Source organism: Macaca thibetana, chromosome 7 (genome assembly GCF_024542745.1).
Source record: "Macaca thibetana thibetana isolate TM-01 chromosome 7, ASM2454274v1, whole genome shotgun sequence".
NCBI classification, from domain to species: domain Eukaryota; kingdom Metazoa; phylum Chordata; class Mammalia; order Primates; family Cercopithecidae; genus Macaca; species Macaca thibetana.
In genome coordinates, this window is record NC_065584.1 from 18,886,830 (window position 1) to 18,908,557 (window position 21,728).

At 36.1% G+C, this 21,728-nt stretch overlaps 1 protein-coding gene across 13 annotated transcripts in view; it reads left to right on the forward strand.

Moving 5' to 3' along the window:
• Positions 1-21,728, forward strand: part of EML5 (EMAP like 5) — a 189,301-nt gene that overhangs the window by 51,866 nt on the left and 115,707 nt on the right. For all 13 annotated transcript variants that reach the window (XR_007727537.1, XM_050798515.1, XM_050798514.1 and 10 more), the window contains exons 5-8: positions 652-837; positions 2,234-2,369; positions 4,681-4,882; positions 12,922-13,059. Coding sequence is in view for 12 of the 13 variants with exons in the window: in XM_050798515.1 (XP_050654472.1) it covers positions 652-837; positions 2,234-2,369; positions 4,681-4,882; positions 12,922-13,059 (662 nt within the window). In the remaining variant the exon portion in view is untranslated. The remainder of the gene's footprint in view (positions 1-651; positions 838-2,233; positions 2,370-4,680; positions 4,883-12,921; positions 13,060-21,728) is intronic.

Genomic DNA, 21,728 nt, shown 5'->3' on the forward strand with positions numbered 1-21,728 from the left:
TTTTCATTGCTAACCCGTTCCCAACTTTTTAACCTAAATTTTTTTGTTTTGTTTTGTTTTTTCTTGAGATAGTCTCACTCTGCACCCAGGCTGGAGCGCAGTTGTGCACTCTCAGCTCACTGTAACCACTCTGCCTCCTGAGTTCAAGTGATTCTCGTGCTTCAACCTCCCGAGTAGCTGGGATTACAGGCATGCGCCACCATACCTGGCTAATTTTTGTATTTTTAGTAGAGATGGGACTTAGTCATGTTGGCCAGGCTGGTCTTGAACTCCTGGCCTCAGGTGATCTGCCTACCTTGCCTCCCAAAGTGCTGGGATTACAGGCATGAGCCACTGAGCCTGGCTTAATCTAAGTTTTATACAGATTTCTTTTCAGAAACCTAAGGAAAGCGTAGCATATTTTAAAAATAATCTGATTAAAACCCCTTATTCTTACAGATAAGCATTGAAACCAGTGACTATAGCTATGCTATAACATAGCTTTTGACAAACTAGGATGAGAATCTGAACGTTGAATGCTATTTTATCATAAGGCAATTTCTTAGTTAATTTGTAGCTCACTGCTGTAATAATAGCATCAAGGTATTGGGAATGTTTTACTTTATTTTGTAAGAATTCTCTGGTAATTTGATTATACTGTATACCTTTTAGTTCTGGAGTTTATGTGGAAATGCTCTGACCCCAAAACGAGGTGTCTTTGGTAAGACGGGTGACCTTCAGACAATACTGTGCCTAGCCTGTGCAAGGGATGAATTAACATATTCTGGTGCACTCAATGGGGATATATATGTCTGGAAAGGAATCAATCTTATACGAACAATACAAGGAGCCCATGCTGTAAGTATATTTAAGTATTTTAAATACTTTAATGTGTATTGCTTAACCTTGTCTCAGAATGACATATTACTTAACCTTGTCTTAGAATGACAGACTGCATAATATAGTATATTGTTTCTAGTCAGTTTGATTGCTTGAAAAATGCTTTTCTAACTGAATTATATATTTGTTTTCAAGATTTCAATGAAGAAATCAGTTAGACTCATTGACATTTATTACATTAGTATAGTTAGTATCTTGTTAAAGCTATTGCTTTAGTATGGTGTCTTTCTGAAGAGTAGTGTTGAAAAAAAGCATGTTAACTTCAATCTAAAAGTATTCTAGATTAACCACACCAGAATAAAGCTAGTGCTCTTGAGGCTAATTTACCAGAGGTAATTAAGTTTTTGTGTAAATAACTTACTAAACTGAAAAAGAAATCTGCTGTTTAAACTGTTTAGTTTTTTTTGGTTTGAGCTTTTTAGCAGTTGGGTCCCCGTTACAAAGTAAAGGGAGCTGGATAGCACAAAGCCGCCACGTTGTTAACAGCAAGATCTTCATGTAGAAAAGTCCTCAGTGCATTACATTTCTATTGATTGGATTTTCCTACCCTTTGCTTTTTTACTTTTTAAATTTTTTGTTGTTGAATTGTTTTTATTTCCTTTATTCATTTGAATATTAGGGTTATTAATCTTTTGACAGTCATACGTGTTGCAAATATTTCTCCAATCTGTTTGTCTTTGCTTGTTGTATCTTTTCTCATATGAACAAATTTAAAACTCGTGGGTGATCTGGCATGCATAGAAATGTCTCTCACAGCCCAAAGTTACCTAAATGTTATTCTGACTTTTTCTAATATTTTTATTTTTTATATTTAGTTATAAATGGTTATATTTTATGTTCATCTGTAATTCATTTTTACATGAGATATAAGGTTTAAATTTATTTTCTTTTATGTTTTATCCATATAATTAAATACCACCTTGGTTATATATAGTCATGCTTTGATATTTTGTGGGGATTGGCTCCAGGACCACAGATACCAAAATCTGCATATACTCAAGTCTTGCCCTGGGAAACCTGCATATGTAAAGCCCTCCCTTATCTATGGGTTTTGCATCCCATAAAGATTGTATTTTGATCTGGGTTTCATTGCTGATGTGGAACTGTGGATTCAGAGCTGACTGTATTTATTGAAAAAAATCCATATAAGTGAACCAGTGAAGTTCAAATCCACAAGGGGCAACTGTATTAAGTTCCTGTGGACTTACTTCTAGATTTTCTTTTGTGTTTTCTGATGTATTTGTTTATTCTTATATCCTACCAAAATATTGTTAGATTGGTTTAAAAGGGTTTCTACCTTCATATAGTAGATGTTCTTTAAAAACATTTTTTGTTAAATTATTTCCTCTTCTAGGCAGGAATTTTTAGCATGAATGCTTGTGAAGAAGGCTTTGCTACTGGTGGCAGAGATGGTTGTATTCGTCTTTGGGATTTAACTTTTAAACCAATTACTGTGATTGATCTCAGGGAAACAGACCAGGGATACAAAGGTAATAACAAAACAAATGTCTTATTACTAGGCAAACTCTAAACTTCCCAAAGATTATCTCTTTCTTTCAGTAAGTATCAATGTAAGTTTTGTAAATATAAATAAGACTCATATTTGCCTCTTTACCCTGTATGCATTTGATTGAAATTCTTCTATTAAGGAGAAATTTTGCCTGTAAAGAGTTTAGGTTCATTGTTAGGGGAAAGATGCTTTCATAAATCTAATGTCTATTATAATGGGACCTATAGAGAGATGTGAGAGGGACTCACTTAGTATCTTTGGATTTTGAAAGTATTTTACTATTAGAATGCTAACTATAACTATTTAACAAACAAACTATTCTAAATAAACAGTTGGGGTAAATGATGAGGGTTGGGGAACTTTTGTTCAGGATGATTTAAATGTGGATAGATGTATTTTTCCTTCATCCAAATTTGTCAGCAATTGGGGGACTTTTTTTCTCTTGGGGATTAAAAAAAATTGATGTAATAAAACAGGACCTTTTACTATAAAAACTACCCACAGGTTTGTGTTTAAACCATATTCCAGTCACCTACAAGTTGTGTGACTTTGGGCTGGTAATTTACCCTCACTGTAAATGAGAATAAGAATAAATATATTATTTAGGATATAGGATCAAATGAATTGATATTTCTAAAATGTTTATAAGGATAACACATAATAAGCATGTAAATATTAACTTATTCTATTTTCATTAGTTTTGCTAAACATTATTGTGCTTTAAAGCTTACAAAATAATTTGAGACTTTTTCTTATCTGATCCTCATAAGGACATTGTGAGGTACACGGTATCTTTATATTGGCCATGTAACACACATGAGAAAAATGAAAAACACAGTAGCTTTCCTAAGATTACGACAGACATTGAGGAGTATGCAGAAAAAGTAAAATTCTCTCTTTTTAATGATTTTATGAGTGTATTGAAGAAATGAAATATAGACAAGTAAAAAGTCAGATTATTAAAAGAAAAAGAATACAATTCTATAAAGGTAATTTACTGATTGAGTACTTATTGAACAATGCAGACTGAAGTGTTGTAAGACTGGCTGAGCAAGTAGACATGGCTAGAGTTGTCTACAAGGGAGAAGGAAGAAGAGTACATGTCTGAAGGCTGGGTAGGAACTAGGTACATAAAAAGACAGAAATATTTCATGTAGAAAACATGGACAGTTGAAGAAAATGTGAATATAGATCAAGGACTTACATATTTTCTTCTGTCTCACATCTAAGATATAAAAGGTACAAAATTAACTTCAATTTAGGAAGATTGGAATTATTGACACAGGGTATTTTGAGTGCCAGCTTGCCAGCTGGAGACCTTCATGGCTGGCAACGCCCCTGTCCAGGGCTGCACTGGGCTCCAGGCTCGCCAGGAGGTACCCTGCCCCCTTGGCCTGGCAGGCTGCGCTTGGCTTGCACTCTGGCTGGATCCCACACTTGCTGCAGGATATGTGCTCAGCCCGTGGCTGGGCCGGGTGTGCTGTGACCTGCTTCTATCTTGGGCGTTGGCGTCTGGATGAAGGGAATGTGGTGGCACCTAAAAAACTTGGGGACTCCAGCGACCCTGAAGCCCCAAAGCGGGTGTTACAGCAAGTTAATAGCTCTTTCGGTCCTGCCCAATAAACGGGGCGTGTGGTGCCCAGTGGCTCTCTCTCCTGTTGCTTCGTGAGTAGGAGGGGAATGCTACAGGTCTACAGCTCTGTCTGTACTCACTGTTGGGTGAGTTCCAAGTTCTTGTCCCACATCCAAGAAGAAAGAGGTTGTACTGACAGCTGGCAAGCGAACAAGGCAAAGAGTTTTACTGAGTGACAAAACAGCTCTCAGTGGAGAGGGTACCCGAGATGGGCTGAAATCAGGTAGTCTCCCCCACCTGCAACCCCCCACCCAAAGGTGGGCAGTCCCCAAATATGGCTGAGTCTGGAGCTTTTATGGGCTCAGAATGAGCAATTGCATGCTGATGGGTTTGTGAGTATGCAAAAAAGGCTTTAAAAAGGCACCACTCAAAGATGGGCACAACACTATAAAAAACCAATTAGGGAAGGGTAAATATGTGTAAAGTAGGTGAAAGGTGGGGATCAATCAGAGGAAAGTGCACCAAATGGAAAGAGACATTCTCAGTTGGTCTGTGGATTTATCCAAGACCCGTAGCTTGGCTTTCAGGCTTTAAACTGTCTTAGGTTTGAAGGTTGGATTTCACCGGGACTTGCCCCTATCTGCATAGGGATTTGTCTGCCTCCTGCTGCTATCATTATTACAGCATTATATATTAAATACAATTTACTTTTTACTAGGTTTGTCTGTAAGGAGTGTGTGTTGGCGAGGTGACCACATTCTAGTTGGAACACAGGACAGTGAAATTTTTGAAATTGTGGTGCAAGAAAGAAATAAACCTTTTCTAATTATGCAAGGGCATTGTGAAGGTGAACTTTGGGCACTTGCTGTCCATCCTACTAAACCTTTGGCTGTGACTGGAAGTGATGATCGTTCAGTCAGGTAAGCAAATTATAAAGTAATTCCATAGGCTGGGATGTATCCTTAGATAAACATAAAGAAAACATGGCCGGTCGCAGTGGCTCATGCCTGTAATCCCAGCACTTTGGGAGGTCAAGGCAGGTAGATCACAAGGTCAAGAGATTGAGACCATCCTGGCCAACATGGTGAGACCCCATTTCTACTAAAAATACAAAAGTTAGCTGGGCATGGTGGCGGGCGCCTGTAATCCCAGCTACTCGGGAGGCTGAGGCAGGAGAATCGCTTGAACTCAGGAGGTGGAGGTTGCAGTGCACCGAGATCGTGCTGCTGCATTCCAGCCTGGCAACAGAGTGAGACTCTGTCTCAAAAAAAAAAAAAAAGAAAGCTTAAAATACTCCGATTAAAACTTTAGTAGCTCATGGTATAACAAATGAACATAAGTAGTAAGTACTGAAAATTAATAGAATTATTAGTAATATGTTTTCTCTTATAAATATATGGAGTTTGTTCCCTATCAGAATGTACAGAACTACTTCCTTCTTTTTAACAGGAATATAATATTTCACTGCATGGATATACTGTAATTTATTCAACTAATCCATTACTGATGGAAGATTAGTTTCCTCCAGTTTTGTGTATTTTATAAATACAGGGCTTGCAATGAATATCATTATACATTTGTCATTTTGTACATGTGTGAATATCTCTGATAAATGTTTAGCAGTAATCAAAGGATGTGCGTATTTTAAATTTTGATAGATAAGGCCTTACATAGAGGCAGCAACAATTTATACACCTATCGTGAATATATTGCCAGTGCCTGTTTTCTCACACCCTTAACAGAACTAATTATAATACCAAAAGGTGAAAAATGATACCTTGTTATATTTTGAAAATGTGTATTTCTCTTATATTGAGGGTTGTTGGTATGTTTTTATATGTTTAGAGGACATTTTTTTCCTTGACCTGTTCAAATCCTTTGCCTATTTTCTATTAGTTCATAGATCTTTTTCTCTACTTGATTTTAAATAAGATCTAATGATATCTGTCTATATATTAAAGAAATTAGAAACCGTGTCTGGGATAGTGGTTCTCAAAGTGTGGTTCCTTGATGAGCAACATCAGCATTACCTAAGAACTTGTAAGAAATGCATATTCTCAGGCCTTTTACAGGACCTAATACCAGAAATTGAGCAATTTGTGATTTCAGAAGCCTTCCAAGTGACTACAATATACTCAGAAGTTTGAGAACCACTGATCAATTTTAGGAGTTGAAATTTGTTTCCCCCAATTTGTCTTTTTTTTCTCCCTGATTTCATCTGTAAATATTTCAGTTTGTATCTTTAAAAGATATCTCAAACATCACCACAATACTCTTATCACATAGTGTTCTCTATCTAGCTGGTATAGAAATTCCCGATTGTCTCATAAAATATTTTTATGATTTCTTAAAATCAGGATCCAAATGAGCTTCATGTATTGCGTTTGTTGGTATGTCTTTTCAGTCTCTTTTATTCTACAGCTTTCTTCCTTCCCTTTTTGTTGTTCTTACAGTTTATTCAGGGTTTCCCACATTCTGGATTTGGCTAATTGCACACCCATAGTGTATTTTAACATAGTCTGTGTTCCTTGTGTCCTGTAAATTGGTAGTTAGATTTAGAGATTTGATGAGATACAGTTATGAATTTTCACCAAGGATATTTCCTAGGTGGTGATGTACTCCTGCTTGATGGTATGTAATGTGTAGTCTCCGTTTTTTCTGGTAGCGACCATTGATGATGATTGTCTAGGTCAGTGTTTCCCGACCTTTTTTCATTGTCACTTTCTTACTTTTTTTTTTATTGATCACACCCTCACTTTGAAATTTTAAGACCATAGACAACTGTGTATCTCTTTTTGTATTGTGGCCCCTTAAGAGAACACAAACCATTGTGTAATATTTAAGATATTTTACCCCTAAGAATTCACTTTTACCCCCTTTCATGAAATATTACCCCCGTTGAGAATACATGGCCTAAGTCTATCATTTTAATAAGTGTTTCAAATGGTGGCATTCTAATACTTATATTTACCACTCATTATTCATTTGTTAGCTGTAGTATTTCTATAAAGAGAATTTCTTCTCATCAATTATTTATTTATCCTGGGTATAATAAAAGCAGAAAAGTGCTTAATTCTTTCTGTATATTTACCAATTTAAAAAAGTTAGGTGTTTCCCTAGAATCCTTTCTATAAACTTTCCACATTTCTTGCCATTTTTTTCTGTAGGGTTGTTGATCTTTTTCTCCTTTTACTTTTAGTAGCTCTTTATATATTATGGATGTTAACTCTTTGCCTATAATGTAAATTGCAAGTAATTTCAATAGTTTGTTACTTGCTTTTTCTTTTTTTTACTTCATGTAGGTTGTTTTAGGTAAGTAAAAATTCTTGTTGTGTTGTTATTTTTTATATAGCTGAATTTAGGATTCTATCATAGAGAAATCTTCCCAAAAATTATTTTAAAAAAATTTTCAATATATTCTTCCGGTACATTAGTGGTTATATTTTTATGTTTAACTCCTAATCTATGTAAAGCTTCCTTTAGTGTAAGGAGTAAGATGACCTAATTGTTTCCAGATAATTATTGATGTTTTTTATGGTATGCTAATCAGTCATGCCATTTACTGTCATTGTGCCAGTCTATTTTTGGGGTTTGGAAGATGGCATAGGTCATATGTCTGTAAACTTACTGTGGGGACTACACCTTACTCTGTGCTTTGCTAAGAACTATTCATAATCCTTTCATTGTAGAACTGCTATTACCAAGTGCTACCTAGCTGCTGCCAATAGGACAACTGTTTCTTTAAAAAGTAATTGTTCAGACTACTGTTTCTGTTATTGGTGGCCAGTTTATTTGGAATAAAACAACTTCCAATGAAAACAACTAAAGATGTTAGTTAAAATGTAAATCACCTTAAAACCTTCCAAGAACTGACAAGATAATGAGGAGCTATCCAGCCAATTTGTGAAAGAAAATGGGCATCTAGGGGGTCATTGTGCCAAAGCTGCTTTTTGCCCTGAAGACATTTTTCCTTTGGGTAAACTTGACCTTTGTTTATGGCTTTCTCTTGGAGCACAAGGGACAGACAAGACCGAGCATTTGCCAAAGGAGGATAGTCCAACATATGCTGCTAAAGCTATAAATTAAGCTCCAAAAAATATCTGCTGCAGATTTGTGTGGGAATGGAGACCTCACTTCCTGTTTTAAGTTTTGATAGCACAGGAGTATATAAAGCAGCTTGATATTGTTATTCAAATAGCATTAATTGTCCAAATGACTTTACCACAATAAAGTTTCACATTACATTATGCTGCTTTTGCCTTATAATTTTAGGTTGAATTCATTAGGTAACAGTATTGAGTCTTCAGTAGAAGCTAAGTTCCAAATCCATTCAGTGTTTAATAATATCGCTAGAACCTGGGAGGCAGAGGTTGCAATGAGCTGAGATCGTGCCACTGCACTCCAGCCTGGGAAACAGAGCCAGACTTCGTCTCGAAAGAGAGAGAGAGAGAGAGAGAGAGAGAGAGAGAGAGGCAATTCTTCATAATTCAGAAAAATTTCAATCTTGATTCTGAGATCAGAAAATCAATAAAACTTTACCACTGCTAAGCCATTTAACTGCTGTGTTAGCGCAAGTCAGGATTTTCTACTTCTGTATCTGGCAAAAATTCACAGAACTGACAGTGGTTAGTTAAATCCACAGGAGCAAATGAAGTTCACCATTAACGCTATTGGTTAAAAAAACAAGAGACAGTCTTATTTTTTTCTTTGCTAAGTACGTGCTAAAGAATAATACAATGAATACGCACAGGCTTTAAACCCCTTACATTTTCATAATCTGTAAATTTCTTTAAGCCATTTTTTTCTGTACCTATTTTTTCCCACCATCAGTTAGTTATAATTCATCTTAGCAGATTCCAATTTAGGTTGTATTGAATTAGTGTTTTCTCAATGATTTTGAAAATATTCTTGTCTATAGTTGTTTCATGCAGACTATTCATGAAAGCAAATTCTTGTCACTTCACACTTGGCATTGACTCCTCAAATAAACAATTGAGTAGTATCTGTAACATCTGTTAACCCATCAAGAATCAAGGAAAACCACTCAAAATTATTTATCTTGTTTTTAAATTATTGGTAGTGTTCCCAATATTCTCAACTTTTGGAGCAACTGTTCTCATGGAAAGGCTGTAACAGTCTTAAGTCTGTTTTCTCTGGACAGATTTCTGAAGCTGCTGCAATTCAAAATGATTTACCATTTTCATTACCAATAAGTAGCTTTCCTTGCTTGGCTAACAGATCAACCACTCAGAAACTTACTTCTCTTGCAACCTCATTGTATTTTTAAATTTGTAAATAAATTCTGTCATGAGATATTCTGTTTTAAATTTTCTAATTTTTCTGAGCTTACCTGTGAGTTGGAAAAATTGTGATGAGTGCTTAGTCTGATAATTTATATTTGTATCCTTTTAGCACAGCTACAGTGTCATTGCATAATAAACCTAATACTTTGCCATCTAATTCAATAACAGTATAGCCCATGCTCAACTGTGCCTTAAAAATGTAACATTCTAAGTCCCGTATGAATATACATTGGTAAACAAAAATAATAACAAAATGTTACTATATGGTAGTACAGATAGCCCTCAAAATTTTGACAAGTTGTAACTGTGTCACTGAAAATTGTAATGTACTGAGGAGCAGTCCAAAGTGATGAGAGTGTATCATCTCTTTCCCAATATCTCAACTCTGCCTCTGTAGTGTGATATAAAGACAGTATGTAAGCCATAGACAATATGTTAAAAAAACAAAAACAAACAAACAAACAAAAAACAGGACCGAGTGTGGTGGCTCATGCCTGTAATCCCAGCACTTTGGGAGATGGAGGCATGTGGATCACATGAGGCCAGGAGTTCAAGACCAGCTTGGCCAACATGGCAAAACTCTGTCTCTGCTAAAAATAAGCCAGGCATGGTGGCACACGCTTGTAATCCCAGCTACTCAGGAGGGTGAGGCACAAGAATCGCTTGAACCTGGGAGGCAGAGGTTGCAGTGAACTAAGATTGCACCAGCACTCCAGCCTGGGCGACAAAGTGAGACTCTGTCTCAAAAAAAAAAAGAAAAAAAAAACCAAATAAGTATACACCTATACTTCCATGAAACTTTATTTACAGACACAGAAAGTAGAATTTCAAATAATTTTCTTGTGTTTCAAAATTTTATTAAAACATTTTTTTCAACCATTTAAAAATGTAAAAATTATTCTTAGCTTTCAGACTGTACAAAAATAGGCAGCAGGCCTGGTTTGGCCCACAGGACATGGTTTGCTGTCCCTTGTGGTAAGAGCATAGAATGTCACCAGCAAATATCATATTTAATGTTGAAGTATTGAAGATTTTCCTTTGAAATCAGGAAAAAGACAGTTATGCTCATTTTCACCATTCTGTTCAGCTATAGACTAGAAATCTTGGTCAATATAGTAAGGCCAAATGTGTATATGTATAGCATGTATATGTATGTGTATATATATGTACGCATACACATACACACACACACAGATTGGAAAGGAAAAAACAACTGCCATTCTCAGTTGGTTATATATATGTATATGATGTGTTTATATATATAGAAAAATTCAAAGGAAAATAAGATGAATTACTGGAATTGAAAAGAGAGTTTAGCAAATTTTTTGGATATGAAAACAATATACAAAAATAGTTTTTCCTATAAACTAGTAACAATTTAAAAAATATAAAGCATTTAGAAAATCTACTTAGTTTTGGTGATCTTTTTCTAATGTCTTGGGGTAGATGCCTATTCATTAAATTGTAGCCTTTGTTTATTTATAATGTAGTTATTCTTTGCTATTTTTGGGGAGATTCGTTCCAGGACCCCCTGCAGATATCATAATCCGTGGATGTTCAAGTCCATTATATAAAATGATATATAATTTGAACATCCTCCAAAATACAGTTACTCTTTGAACAACACAGGTTTGAACTGCATGGGTCCACTTACAGGTGGATTTTCTTCCACCTCTGCCACCCCGAGATCATAAGACAAGCCTCTCCTCTTCCTCCTCCTTAGCCTACACAATGTGAAGATGATGAGGATGTAGACTTTTATGATGATCCACTTCTACTTAATGAATAACAATTATATTTTCTCTTCCTTATGATTTTCTTAATTATGTTTTCTCTAGCTTAATTTATTGTAAGTATGCAGTATTAGTACATATAATGCACAAAAGTGTATGTTAAACAACTGTTTGTGTTATTGATAAGACTTCCAGTCAACAGTAGGTTATTAGTAGTTAAGTGTTTGGAGAGTCAAACGTTAGACATGGCTTTTTGATGGCATGGGGATTGGTGCCTCTAACTGTTGCATTATTCAAGGGTCAACTGTACTTTAAATCTCTAGAATACTTATAATACCTAATACAGTGTAAGTGCTGTGTAAATAGTTGTTATACCATATTGTTTAGGGAATAATGACAAGAAAAAAAGTCTGTACATGTTCAGTACAAATGCAGCCATCATAGGCCTAACTACATTTTCCATCCATGGTTGGTTGAATTTGTAGTTGAAGAACCCATGGATACAGAGGGCCAACTGTATATGCATTTAAAGCTCCCAAAAGTTCCTCCTAAGTACTGTTTCAGCTATATTTCACAAGTTTTGATTTTAAGCAGTTTTATAACTTACTTCAAAATAGTAACAAATCATTAAGAATTCATCTTTGTCTTTGTATTTTAGATTATATGGAAGTATAATTCTTAATTTTCAAACAATGGGTATCTTCTACCTATCTTTTTTGTTGTTGATTTCTAGCATTGTGGATTCTGAATTTGGATAGTTTTAAACACTAGACTGTATGTACATAAGGATATATACACGTGTGTCTACACACACACTCTCTCTCCCTTTGGTCAGGATAGAAACAACCTACCTAAAAGTGAAAGAATCAATGTTACTGCATTGTTTAAAAATGCATTGTATTGGCTCGGTGTGGTGGCTCACACCTGTAATCCCAGCACTTTGGGAGGCCAAGGCGGGTGGATCACCTATGGTTGGGAGTTCGAGACTAGCCTGACCAACTAGAGACCAAACCCGTCTCTACTACAAATACAAAATTAGCCAGGCGTGGTGAGATGCATGCCTGTAATCCCAGCTACTTGGGAGGCTGAGGCAGGAGAATTGCTTGAACCCGGGAGGCAGAGGTTGCAGTGAGCCAAGATCACACCATTGCACTCCAGCCTGGACAACAGGAACAAAACTCTGTCTTAAAAAAAAAAAAAAAATTGCAGTGTATCACACTACAGATGCAGAGTTGAGATGTTGGGAAAGAGATGGTACACTCACATCATTTTGCACTGCTCCTCAGCTTATTACAAATTTCAGTGACACAATTACAACTTGGCAGAATTTTGAGCGCTATGTGCATTACCACATGGTGACATTATTATTTATCACCAGTGCATACTCATCATGTTGAAATAAGAGGAAAAAGATAAAATTGGACTTTAAATGTTACATTTTTAAGGCACAATGGAGTATGGACTTTACTGGTTTTCAATTAGATGGCAAAACATTGTGTTTATTATGCAGTGACACTATAGCTGTGCTAAAAGGATACCAAAACAACAACAACAAAATGTAGCCAGGTTGGGTGGCACATTCCTGTAGTCCCAGCTTCTCGTGAGGCTGAGGCTAGAGGATCGCTTGAGCCCACAGGGTCAAGGTTATAGTAAGCTATGATCACGCCACTGCACTCCAGCCTGAGTGACAGAGTGACGTGATGTCGCCAAAAAAATTAAAAGCAAAAGATTCTATCAACTTCTGTCATTTAAGCATGAACAGTTCCCATTTTCATAGTTAAGAATTTCTTGCCACAAAACAGATAGTTAAGATATCTAGATTTATCTTAATTAAGATGAGATTATTATTTTAACCAAAATATTTTTATTAAAGTATGCATTAGCTAACTATTCTTTTTTTATTTTTAAAATTAAATTTTACAGGATATGGAGCCTAGTAGATCATGCGTTAATAGCAAGGTGTAATATGGAAGAACCAATTCGTTGTGCAGCTGTCAATGCAGATGGAATCCATCTTGCCCTTGGAATGAAGGATGGCTCATTCACTGTACTTAGAGTAAGGTATGGTATTAGGGTAGAAATAGAAACACATAGTAATTTGCTCTTCAGTGATACAGAATATATAATGCTTTTTGTTTTTATCCATTTATCCTTTTCTCTTCCCCTTCTTATTAATATATCTATTTCAGATATTAATTTCATGAAGTATAAAAATATATTTATAAAAGTAGCTTTGTCTGAAAAATAAACTCAGAAACCTTGGTTTGGAGGGTTAAGAATGCTTAATAGATTAATGGCTAAAATTTTGAGCTATAAAATTTGGGTCCCAACTACTTTTTCCTGTTAGTATAGATTTTTAGTAATGATCCCTTGCCATTTAACAAGCTGAGGCTGTTAAAATGGGTTAATTTTGTTGTTGTTGTTATTGTTGTTGTTATTATTTACAGCTTTATGCTTTAAAAAATGCTTCCATCTCTTCTTTTGTTTGAGCAATTAGAAAAATTTAAAGAATTGGTAAAGCAGTTAACATTTTGTGTTGAATTATAGGTAGATAAATTCAATTGAATTCTATGTAGCCAGTAAGAAATTTGCTGTAGATCCACACATGTTCACAGGATAAGTACTTACGAAGTCTTTCTTCTCTGCCTCAGTGAATGGTAAGATCCTTCGCTCAGTTGCTCAGTTCAAAAACTATTAACACAGTTCTCTCTTTTGCCTCCCCTGTGTAGTTAATTCAAGAGTTCTGGAGAGTCTACTTCCGAAATAGCTCTCAAATTAATCTCGTTCCTTCTGTTCTCACCATTGTACTCTTGTGTAGGCTTCTGTCATCTACTAACTGGATTGGTGGAACAGCCTCGTAGCTGATCTTCTTACCTCCTGTTTTGCTTCCCTCAAGACCTTTCTTCACTCCACAGTGATGGTGATTCCTTTTCAAACATGTTTGTGTGCTTTCCTCTTGTTTCTAAAGTATGATAAAGGCTTTGTACTGTCCTTAGGATGAAGCTCATAATCCTTCACATGGTATGTAGTGCCCATCTTTCCAGCCTATTTCTCAGTACCCCAGTTTCTTTCATCTATAGGAAACTCCTTTCCTATATTACCGTGCCATACAGTGTATCTTCAAAACTTATTCACTCATTCTAACTGAAACTTTGTACTCTTTAACCAACATCTCCCCATTAGGACAGATACATTATGTTTTCTTGTACTTCTGAGTTTCTACACATGCTGATTCCCCTTTCTCAGACCGGTTTTTATAATGAGATATGCTGAGACTTTTCTCTTAAATTAACATTGTTTATTGTGGTAAAATATATAAACTTCACATTTCAAACATTTTTAAATGTAAAATCCAGTGCCATTAAGTACATTCACATTGTTGTGCAACCATCACCACCCTCTAGCTTCAGAACTTTTTCATCTTCCCAAATGGAAACTCTGTACCCAGTAAAAAATAATACCCATTGTTCTATCTCCTAAGCCCCTGACAACCATCATTCTACTTTCTGGGTCTCTATGAAAGACATAATTTGACTACTCTAGGTACCTCATATTTAAAAAAATATGAATATAACATTTGAATATAAATTAAAGCTTTTTCCCCAGAGCTCTATAAATATGTCATATTACTTTATTTTGTCATGCTGAAACAGCTTCTTAAACAGAGATGAAAGACTATGAAACCTCCCTGTTGGGCTATCCATACTATTATAATTTGGGCACTGATTTGATCATTGATTCTAGAATCTCTGTAACTATCATCATCTAAGATTAAACGTCTGTTCTTTTTCTCATTGGTTGTTTAATTTCTTTGGAGGCTGCTCTTTAGTTTTGCAGGTTAGAAATATTAGAAACACCTGGTCATTACTTATGAATAATAATTAATATTCATGATCAGCTTCATTTTTTCTTGTCTGTAAGAACTGAAAGTATTGGAAGTGCTGGAATTGGAGTGCTCACTTATAGAGGTTTTACAAGAATTTAAGATGCATGTAAAACACTTAAGAATTCCTATCATATAGCTGGTATGCATTCAAAAGTAGTGATTTTTTTTAGTTATACATTTACTTGCTCTTTCAGTTATTGAATGCAGTAGACTGGCTGAAAAGGTATTTATTCCTAATAAGGCTGTATTTTAGCACCTGAATCCAACTTGCTAATAGTATTGAAAGGGTTATTCTGATTATTAAATGCCTTTAAAGGTGAACCACAAAATTCTAACTCAGAAAATGGTCTTCTTAATCCATCTGAATTTACCTGGTTACTATTTCTTCTTGATTTGCTTTGTATTCTCCGTATGGTAAAGCAGGATTCATTACTAAACATAACTTTTTTTTTTTTTTTTTTTTTTTTTTTTTTTTTTTTTTTGAGATAGAGTCTTTCTTTGTCACAAGGCTGGAGTACAGTGCTGCAATCTCGGCTCACTGCAACCTCTGCCTCCCAGGTTCAAGAGATTCTCCTGCCTCAGCCTACCGAGTAGCTGGGACTACAGGTGCGCGCCACCACGCCCAGCTTTTTTTTTTTTTTTTTTTTGTATTTTTAGTAGAGATGGGGTTTCACCATGTTATCCAGGATGGTCTTGATCTCCTGACCTTGTGATCCGCCTGCCTCAGCCTCCCAGAGTGGTGGGATTACAGGCCTGAGCTACCGTGCCTGGCTCATAACATATTAAAGTACCTGCACCAGGAGTGGGGTTGATGTTAGAGTTGGAAGAAAATAGAATGAATTAGAATCTCACATCATGATTCTTAAATTAGTATATAAGATGGTGTGCCAGGGTAAAGCCACAGTATCTTCTTCAAACTTATCTTTTCTTCATAATAAAAACTGTTAACAATTTTAAAAGTATTTTGTAACCAGTCTGCCTTTTTAAAAATTTATTTTTGTGTACCCCCAGCTTCATTAAGGCATAATTAACGAAAACTGTATATATTTACGAAATACAACATGAGATTTTGGTTATACTTTGTGAAATGATTACATCAAGCTAGTTAATATATCCATCACCTCACATACTTAACCACTTAAAGGGTGCGAACATTTAAAATTTGTCTTAGCAATTTTCAAGTATATTCTACATTATTATTAACTCTGATCACCGTGCCATACAGTATATCTTCAGAACTGATTCACTCGTTCTAACTGAAACTTTGTACTTTTTAACCAACATCTCCCCATTTCCCACCCATACTCCTAATCCCTGTTAACCACCAATCTACTCTCTGCTATGTTTGACTTTTTTAGATTCCAGATATAAGTGAGATCATGCAGTATCTGTCTTTCTCTGCCTGGTTTATTTCACTAAGCATAATGTACACCAGGTTCATCCATGTTGTAGCAAATGACAGGATTTTCTTCCTTTTCTAAAATTATTTTTAAAAATTTTTATAGAGCCTAGGCCTCACTATGTTGCCCAGGCTTGTCTCAAACTCCTGGCCTCAAGCAATCCTCCCGCCTAAGCTTCTGAAAATGCTGGGATTATAGGCGTGAGCCACTGTGCCCAGCTGATTTTCTTCCTTTTTAAGAATGAATAGTATATCTATTTCTTTATTCATTCATACACTGATGGACACTTAGGTTGGCTTGAGGGAAGGGGTGACATGAGTAATGTAAAACTGTCTTTCCCCCCTTCTTCAAATATGTCTTTCCTTATTGCTGTGTTACACACAGATTCTATAATCTCTCACCATGTTTTCTTAGCTCTTATGAACATATTTTTTATTTTAATTTTTATTTTAAGTTACAAGGTACATGTGTAGGATGTGCAGGTTTGTTACGTAGGTAAACATATGCCATGGTGGTTTGCTGCATCACCTAGGTGTTAACCCATTTATACCGGAGGTTGCAAATTTTTTTTTTTTAATGAAAAATCAGACCTTGGCAATGACCTTGAGCTGTAAGATATAAATAATTCCCACAAGCTTGGCATTCCAGTAATGGAGCACCAGGCATAAATGGTTTGAGCTCAGTATGCCTTAGCTATTTTTCCTAATGCTCCCCCTCCCCCACCCCACCCCCTGAAAGGCCTCAGTGTGTGTTCTTCCTCTCCCTGTGTCCATATGTTCTCATTGTTCAGCTCTCACTTATAAGTAAGAATATGCGGTGTTTGCTTTTCTGTTCCTGCATTAGTTTGCTGAGGATAATGGCTTCTTGCTCCATCCTTGTCCCTGCAAAGGACATGATCTCTTTCCTTTTAATGGCTGCATAGTATTCCAAGGTATACTTGTACCACTTTCTTTATCTGGTCTATCATTGATGGGCATTTGGGTTGATTCCATGTCTTTGTTATTGTGAATAGTGCTGCAATAAACATACACATGCATGCATCTTTGTAATAGAATCATTTATATTTCTTTGTGTATATACCCAGTAATGGGATTGCTGGGACAAATGGTATTTCTGGTTCTAGATCTTTAAGGAATTGCCACACCATCTTCCACAATGGTTGAACTAATTCACATTCCTGCCAACAGTGTAAAAGCATTCCTCTTTCTCTTCAACCTCACCAGCATGTGTTGTTTCTTGACTTTTTAATAATTGTCATTCTGACTGACATGAGATGGTATCTCAATGTGGTTTTGATTTGCATTTTTCTAATGCTTGGTGATATTGAGCTTTTTTACATACGTTTCTTGGCCGCATAAATGTCTTCTTTTGAGAAGTGTCCGCTCATGTCCTTTCCCCACTTTTTAATGGGGTGGTTTGTTTTTTTCTTGTAAATTTGCTTAAGTTCCTTGTTGACTCTGGATATTAGACTTTTGTCAGATGGATAGATTGCAAAAATTTTTTCCCACTCCGCAGGTTGCTTCTTTGCCCTGATGATAGTTTCTTTTATTGCACAGAAACTCTTTAATTAGATCCCATTTGTCAATTTTTGCTTTTGTTGCAGTTGCTTTTAACGATTTCATCATGAAATCTTTGCCCATGCCTATGAACTGAGTGGTATTGCCTAAATTTTCTTCTAGGGTTTTTATAATTTTGTGTTTTACATTTAAGTCTTTAATCCTTCTTGAGTTAATTTTTGTATAAGGTATAAGGAAGGGGTCCAGTTTCAGTTTTCTGCATATGGCTAACCAGTTTTCCCAGCACCATTTATTGAATAGGAAATCCTTTCCCCATTGCTTGTTTTTGTCAGGTTTGTTGAAGATCAGATGGTTGTAGATGTGTGGTCTTATTTCTGAATTCTCTATTCTGTTCCATTGGTCTATGCATCTGTTTTTATACCAGTATGATGCTGTTTTGGTTACTGTAACCTTGTAATACAGTTTGAGGTCCAGTAGCATGATGCTTCCTGCCTTGTTCTTTTTGCTTAGGATTGACTTGGCTGTACGGGCTCTATTTTGGTTCCGTATGATTTCTTAAGTAGTTTTTTTTCTAATTCTTCGAAGAATATCAGTAGTAGTTTAATGGGAATAGCATTGAATCTATAAATTACTTTGGGCAGTATGGCAATTTTCGTGATACTCATTCTTCCTATCCAGGAGCATGGAATATTTTCATTTGTGTTCTTTTTTATTTCCTTGTGCAGTGGTTTGTAGTTCTCCTAAAGACGCCTTTTACTTCCCTTATTAGCTGTATTCCTAGGTATTTTATTCTCTTTGTAGCAATTGCAAATGGGAGTTCATTCATAATTTGGCTCTCTGCTTGCCTGTTGTTGGTGTATAGGAATGCTTGTGACTTTTACACATTGATTTTATATCCTGAGACTTTGCTGGAATTGCTTATCAGCTTTAGAAGCTTTTGGGCTGAGACGATGGAGTTTTCTAGATACAGGATCATATCATCTGCAAACAAAGACCATCTGAATTCCTCTCTTCCTATTTGAATACACTTTATTTCTTTTTCTTGTCTCATTTCCCTGGCCAGAACTTCAATACTGTGTTGAATAGGAGTGGTGAAGAGAGGACATCCTTGTCTTGTGCCAGTTTTCAAGGGGAATGTTTCCAGCTTTTGCATATTCAGTATGATATTGGCTGTGGGTTTGTCATAAACAGCTTATTATTTTGGGGGATGTTCCTTCAATACCTAGTTTATTGAGAGGTTTTAACATGAAGGGATGCTGAATTTTATCAAAGGTGTTTTCTGCATCTATTAAGATAATCATATGGTCTTTGTTTTCAGATCTGTTTATGTGATGAATTACGTTTATTGATTTGCGTTTGTTGAACCAGCCTTGCATCTCGGGGATGAAGCCTACTTGATTGTGGTGGATAAGCTTTTTGATGTGCTGCTGGATTCAGTTTGCCAGTATTTTATTGAGGATTTTTGCACTGATATTCATCAGGGATACTGGCCTGAAGTTTTTTGTTGGATCTCTGGCAGGTTTAGGTATCAAGATGTTGCTGGCCTCATAAAATGAGTTAGGGAGGAGTCCCTCCTTGTCAATTGTTGGGCTATTTCAGAAGAAAGGGTATCTGCTCCTCTTTGTATTTCTGATGGAATTCAGCTACAAATTCATCTGGTCCGAAGCTTTTTTTGGTTGGTAGGCTATTTATTAGTGCCTCAATTTTAGAACTTGTTAATGGTCTATTCAGGGATTCAGCTTCTTCCTGATTCAGTCTTTGGAGGGTGTATGTGTCCAGGAATTTATCCATTTCTTTTACATTTCCTGGTTTATATGCATAGAGGTGTTTATAGTATTCTCTGATGCTTGTTTGTATTTCTGTGGGGTCAGTGGTGATATCCCCTTTATCATTTGTTATTATGTCTATTTGATTCTTCTCTCTTTTCTCCTTCATTAGTCTAGCTAGCAGTCTATTTATTTTATTAATTTTTTCAGAAAACCAGCTCCTGGATTAATTAATTTTTTGAAGGGATTTTCATGTGTCTGTCTCCTTTGTGAAGGTATTTTTATGCATGGATGATTCAAATTGGTATTTCTGCAAGGGAAGTAGCATTGGAATGTCCTTTTCTACCATTTTGCTGTCCTCACTTCCCACCATTTTCTGTTAAAAAAATGCTCATATCATAGAGTCAAATGAAAACTTACAAATATTTTAAAATAGAAAATTATATATACACATATGGAACTTTGACTTATAGTAAGCTACACTGTGTTATCAACAGCAAACTCCTCAGAGGCACCCATTCCTTCTCATGAATAGTTAGGGAGACTTCATAATAGTGGAAGAGCTTGATTAGCAAGGCTAACAAATTATGCTGAAGATGGAGTAAGGTTTCCTACAGGGTATGGGATAGACTATTAATAGTTGTAAATATATAAAATTGTCGTTTTGTTTATTGATTGATTGAGACAAGGTCTTGCTCTGTTGCCCAGGCTGGAGTTCAGTAACACAATCACAGCTCACTGCAGCCTCCAACTCCTGGGCTCAAGCGATCCTCCCATCTCAGCCTTCCAAGTAGCTGTGACTACTTGGAAGTAGCCACCATGCCTAGCTAATGTTTTAATTTTTTGTAGAGATGTAATCTTGTCATTTTGCCCACTTGATCTCAAACTCCTGGGCTCAAGCAATCCTCCTACCTTGGCCTCTGAAAGTGCTGGGATTACAGGCGTGAGCCACCATGCCCAGTCAAATTGTCATTTTAAATTCTATCAATGGCTAGCCACTTGTCTGTCTCTGACAGTGTTACTACCACATTTTATCAACTTTAAAAGGGATTGTGATAGTTTTTGCTGAAGAAATCACACATTCATTTAAATTTTTTTTCAAATTATTTATAGTTTTTCTGCTCTGCTTCTTGGGAGTAGTGAGTTCCAAAAGTTGTCTCCTGGCTTTAAAAAAGTAACTCTTTGTGTACGTCCATTATTTTTTCACATCAAATGGTTGGTTGCACCCCCACCAAAGAGCCCTATTAGAACATGCTCAGTGTGTCCCATATTAAGTTTCATGCCTCAAACCAAAGTGTCTCTCTCTTACATCACATTTCTACTTTCTTCCCTTTCACAGGAGTATTTCTCATAAAACTGTCTAACTTTAATCTCTCTTTTCCTCTAATTATCAACCTCTATCCTTTTTCCTATATGGCTTTTACTTTCAGCTTTATGTTGAAAAATTGTACCCTATGTCCCTAAAACTAGGAGACATTTTTCACTTCTCATTTAGCTTGAATTCCCAGCAGTATTTGATTCTCTTAACCACTTGCTGCTTCTCAAAATGCTTTCTCCCTTGGCTTTTAGGTGTTTGTTCTCTTTATGTTTTCAGCTTACTTCTCTAGCCCCATTTTCTTCATAGGCTAATTAACTTTTGCCCAGCAAGTAAATATTAGAGTTCCTCAAGGCTCAGGCCTAGAGTTTCTCTTCTTTTTGCTCTATATTTTCTCTATATTTGCTCTATATTTTCTAGGTAGTCTCATTCTGCTAGTCTCATTCTGCCTCTGCCATCAGTTACCATGCATAGCCTGATGACCCCGGATGCACAGCTCCAGCCGTTATCTCAAAACTTGAGCTGTGCATATCCAGTTACTTATTTAACATCACTTGGATGTCTCAAAGGCACCTCCAACTCAGCATTTCCAAAACTGAACTCATGATATCCCTCCCAAACTGATCGTCTGTCCATGGACCCTATCCTAGTGAATGGCACCATTATCCATGTACCTAAGCAAAAACCTGGGCGTTTTCCTTGATACCTCTTTCTCCTGAACCTAACATCTGTAATCCATCACCGCCACATCCTGTTGATTTTGCTTTCCTAATTAATTTTCTAGGAACATTTTAATTAAGGTTTGTGAATAAGATTAGAATTGTATCTTTAACCTATAGTATGTAT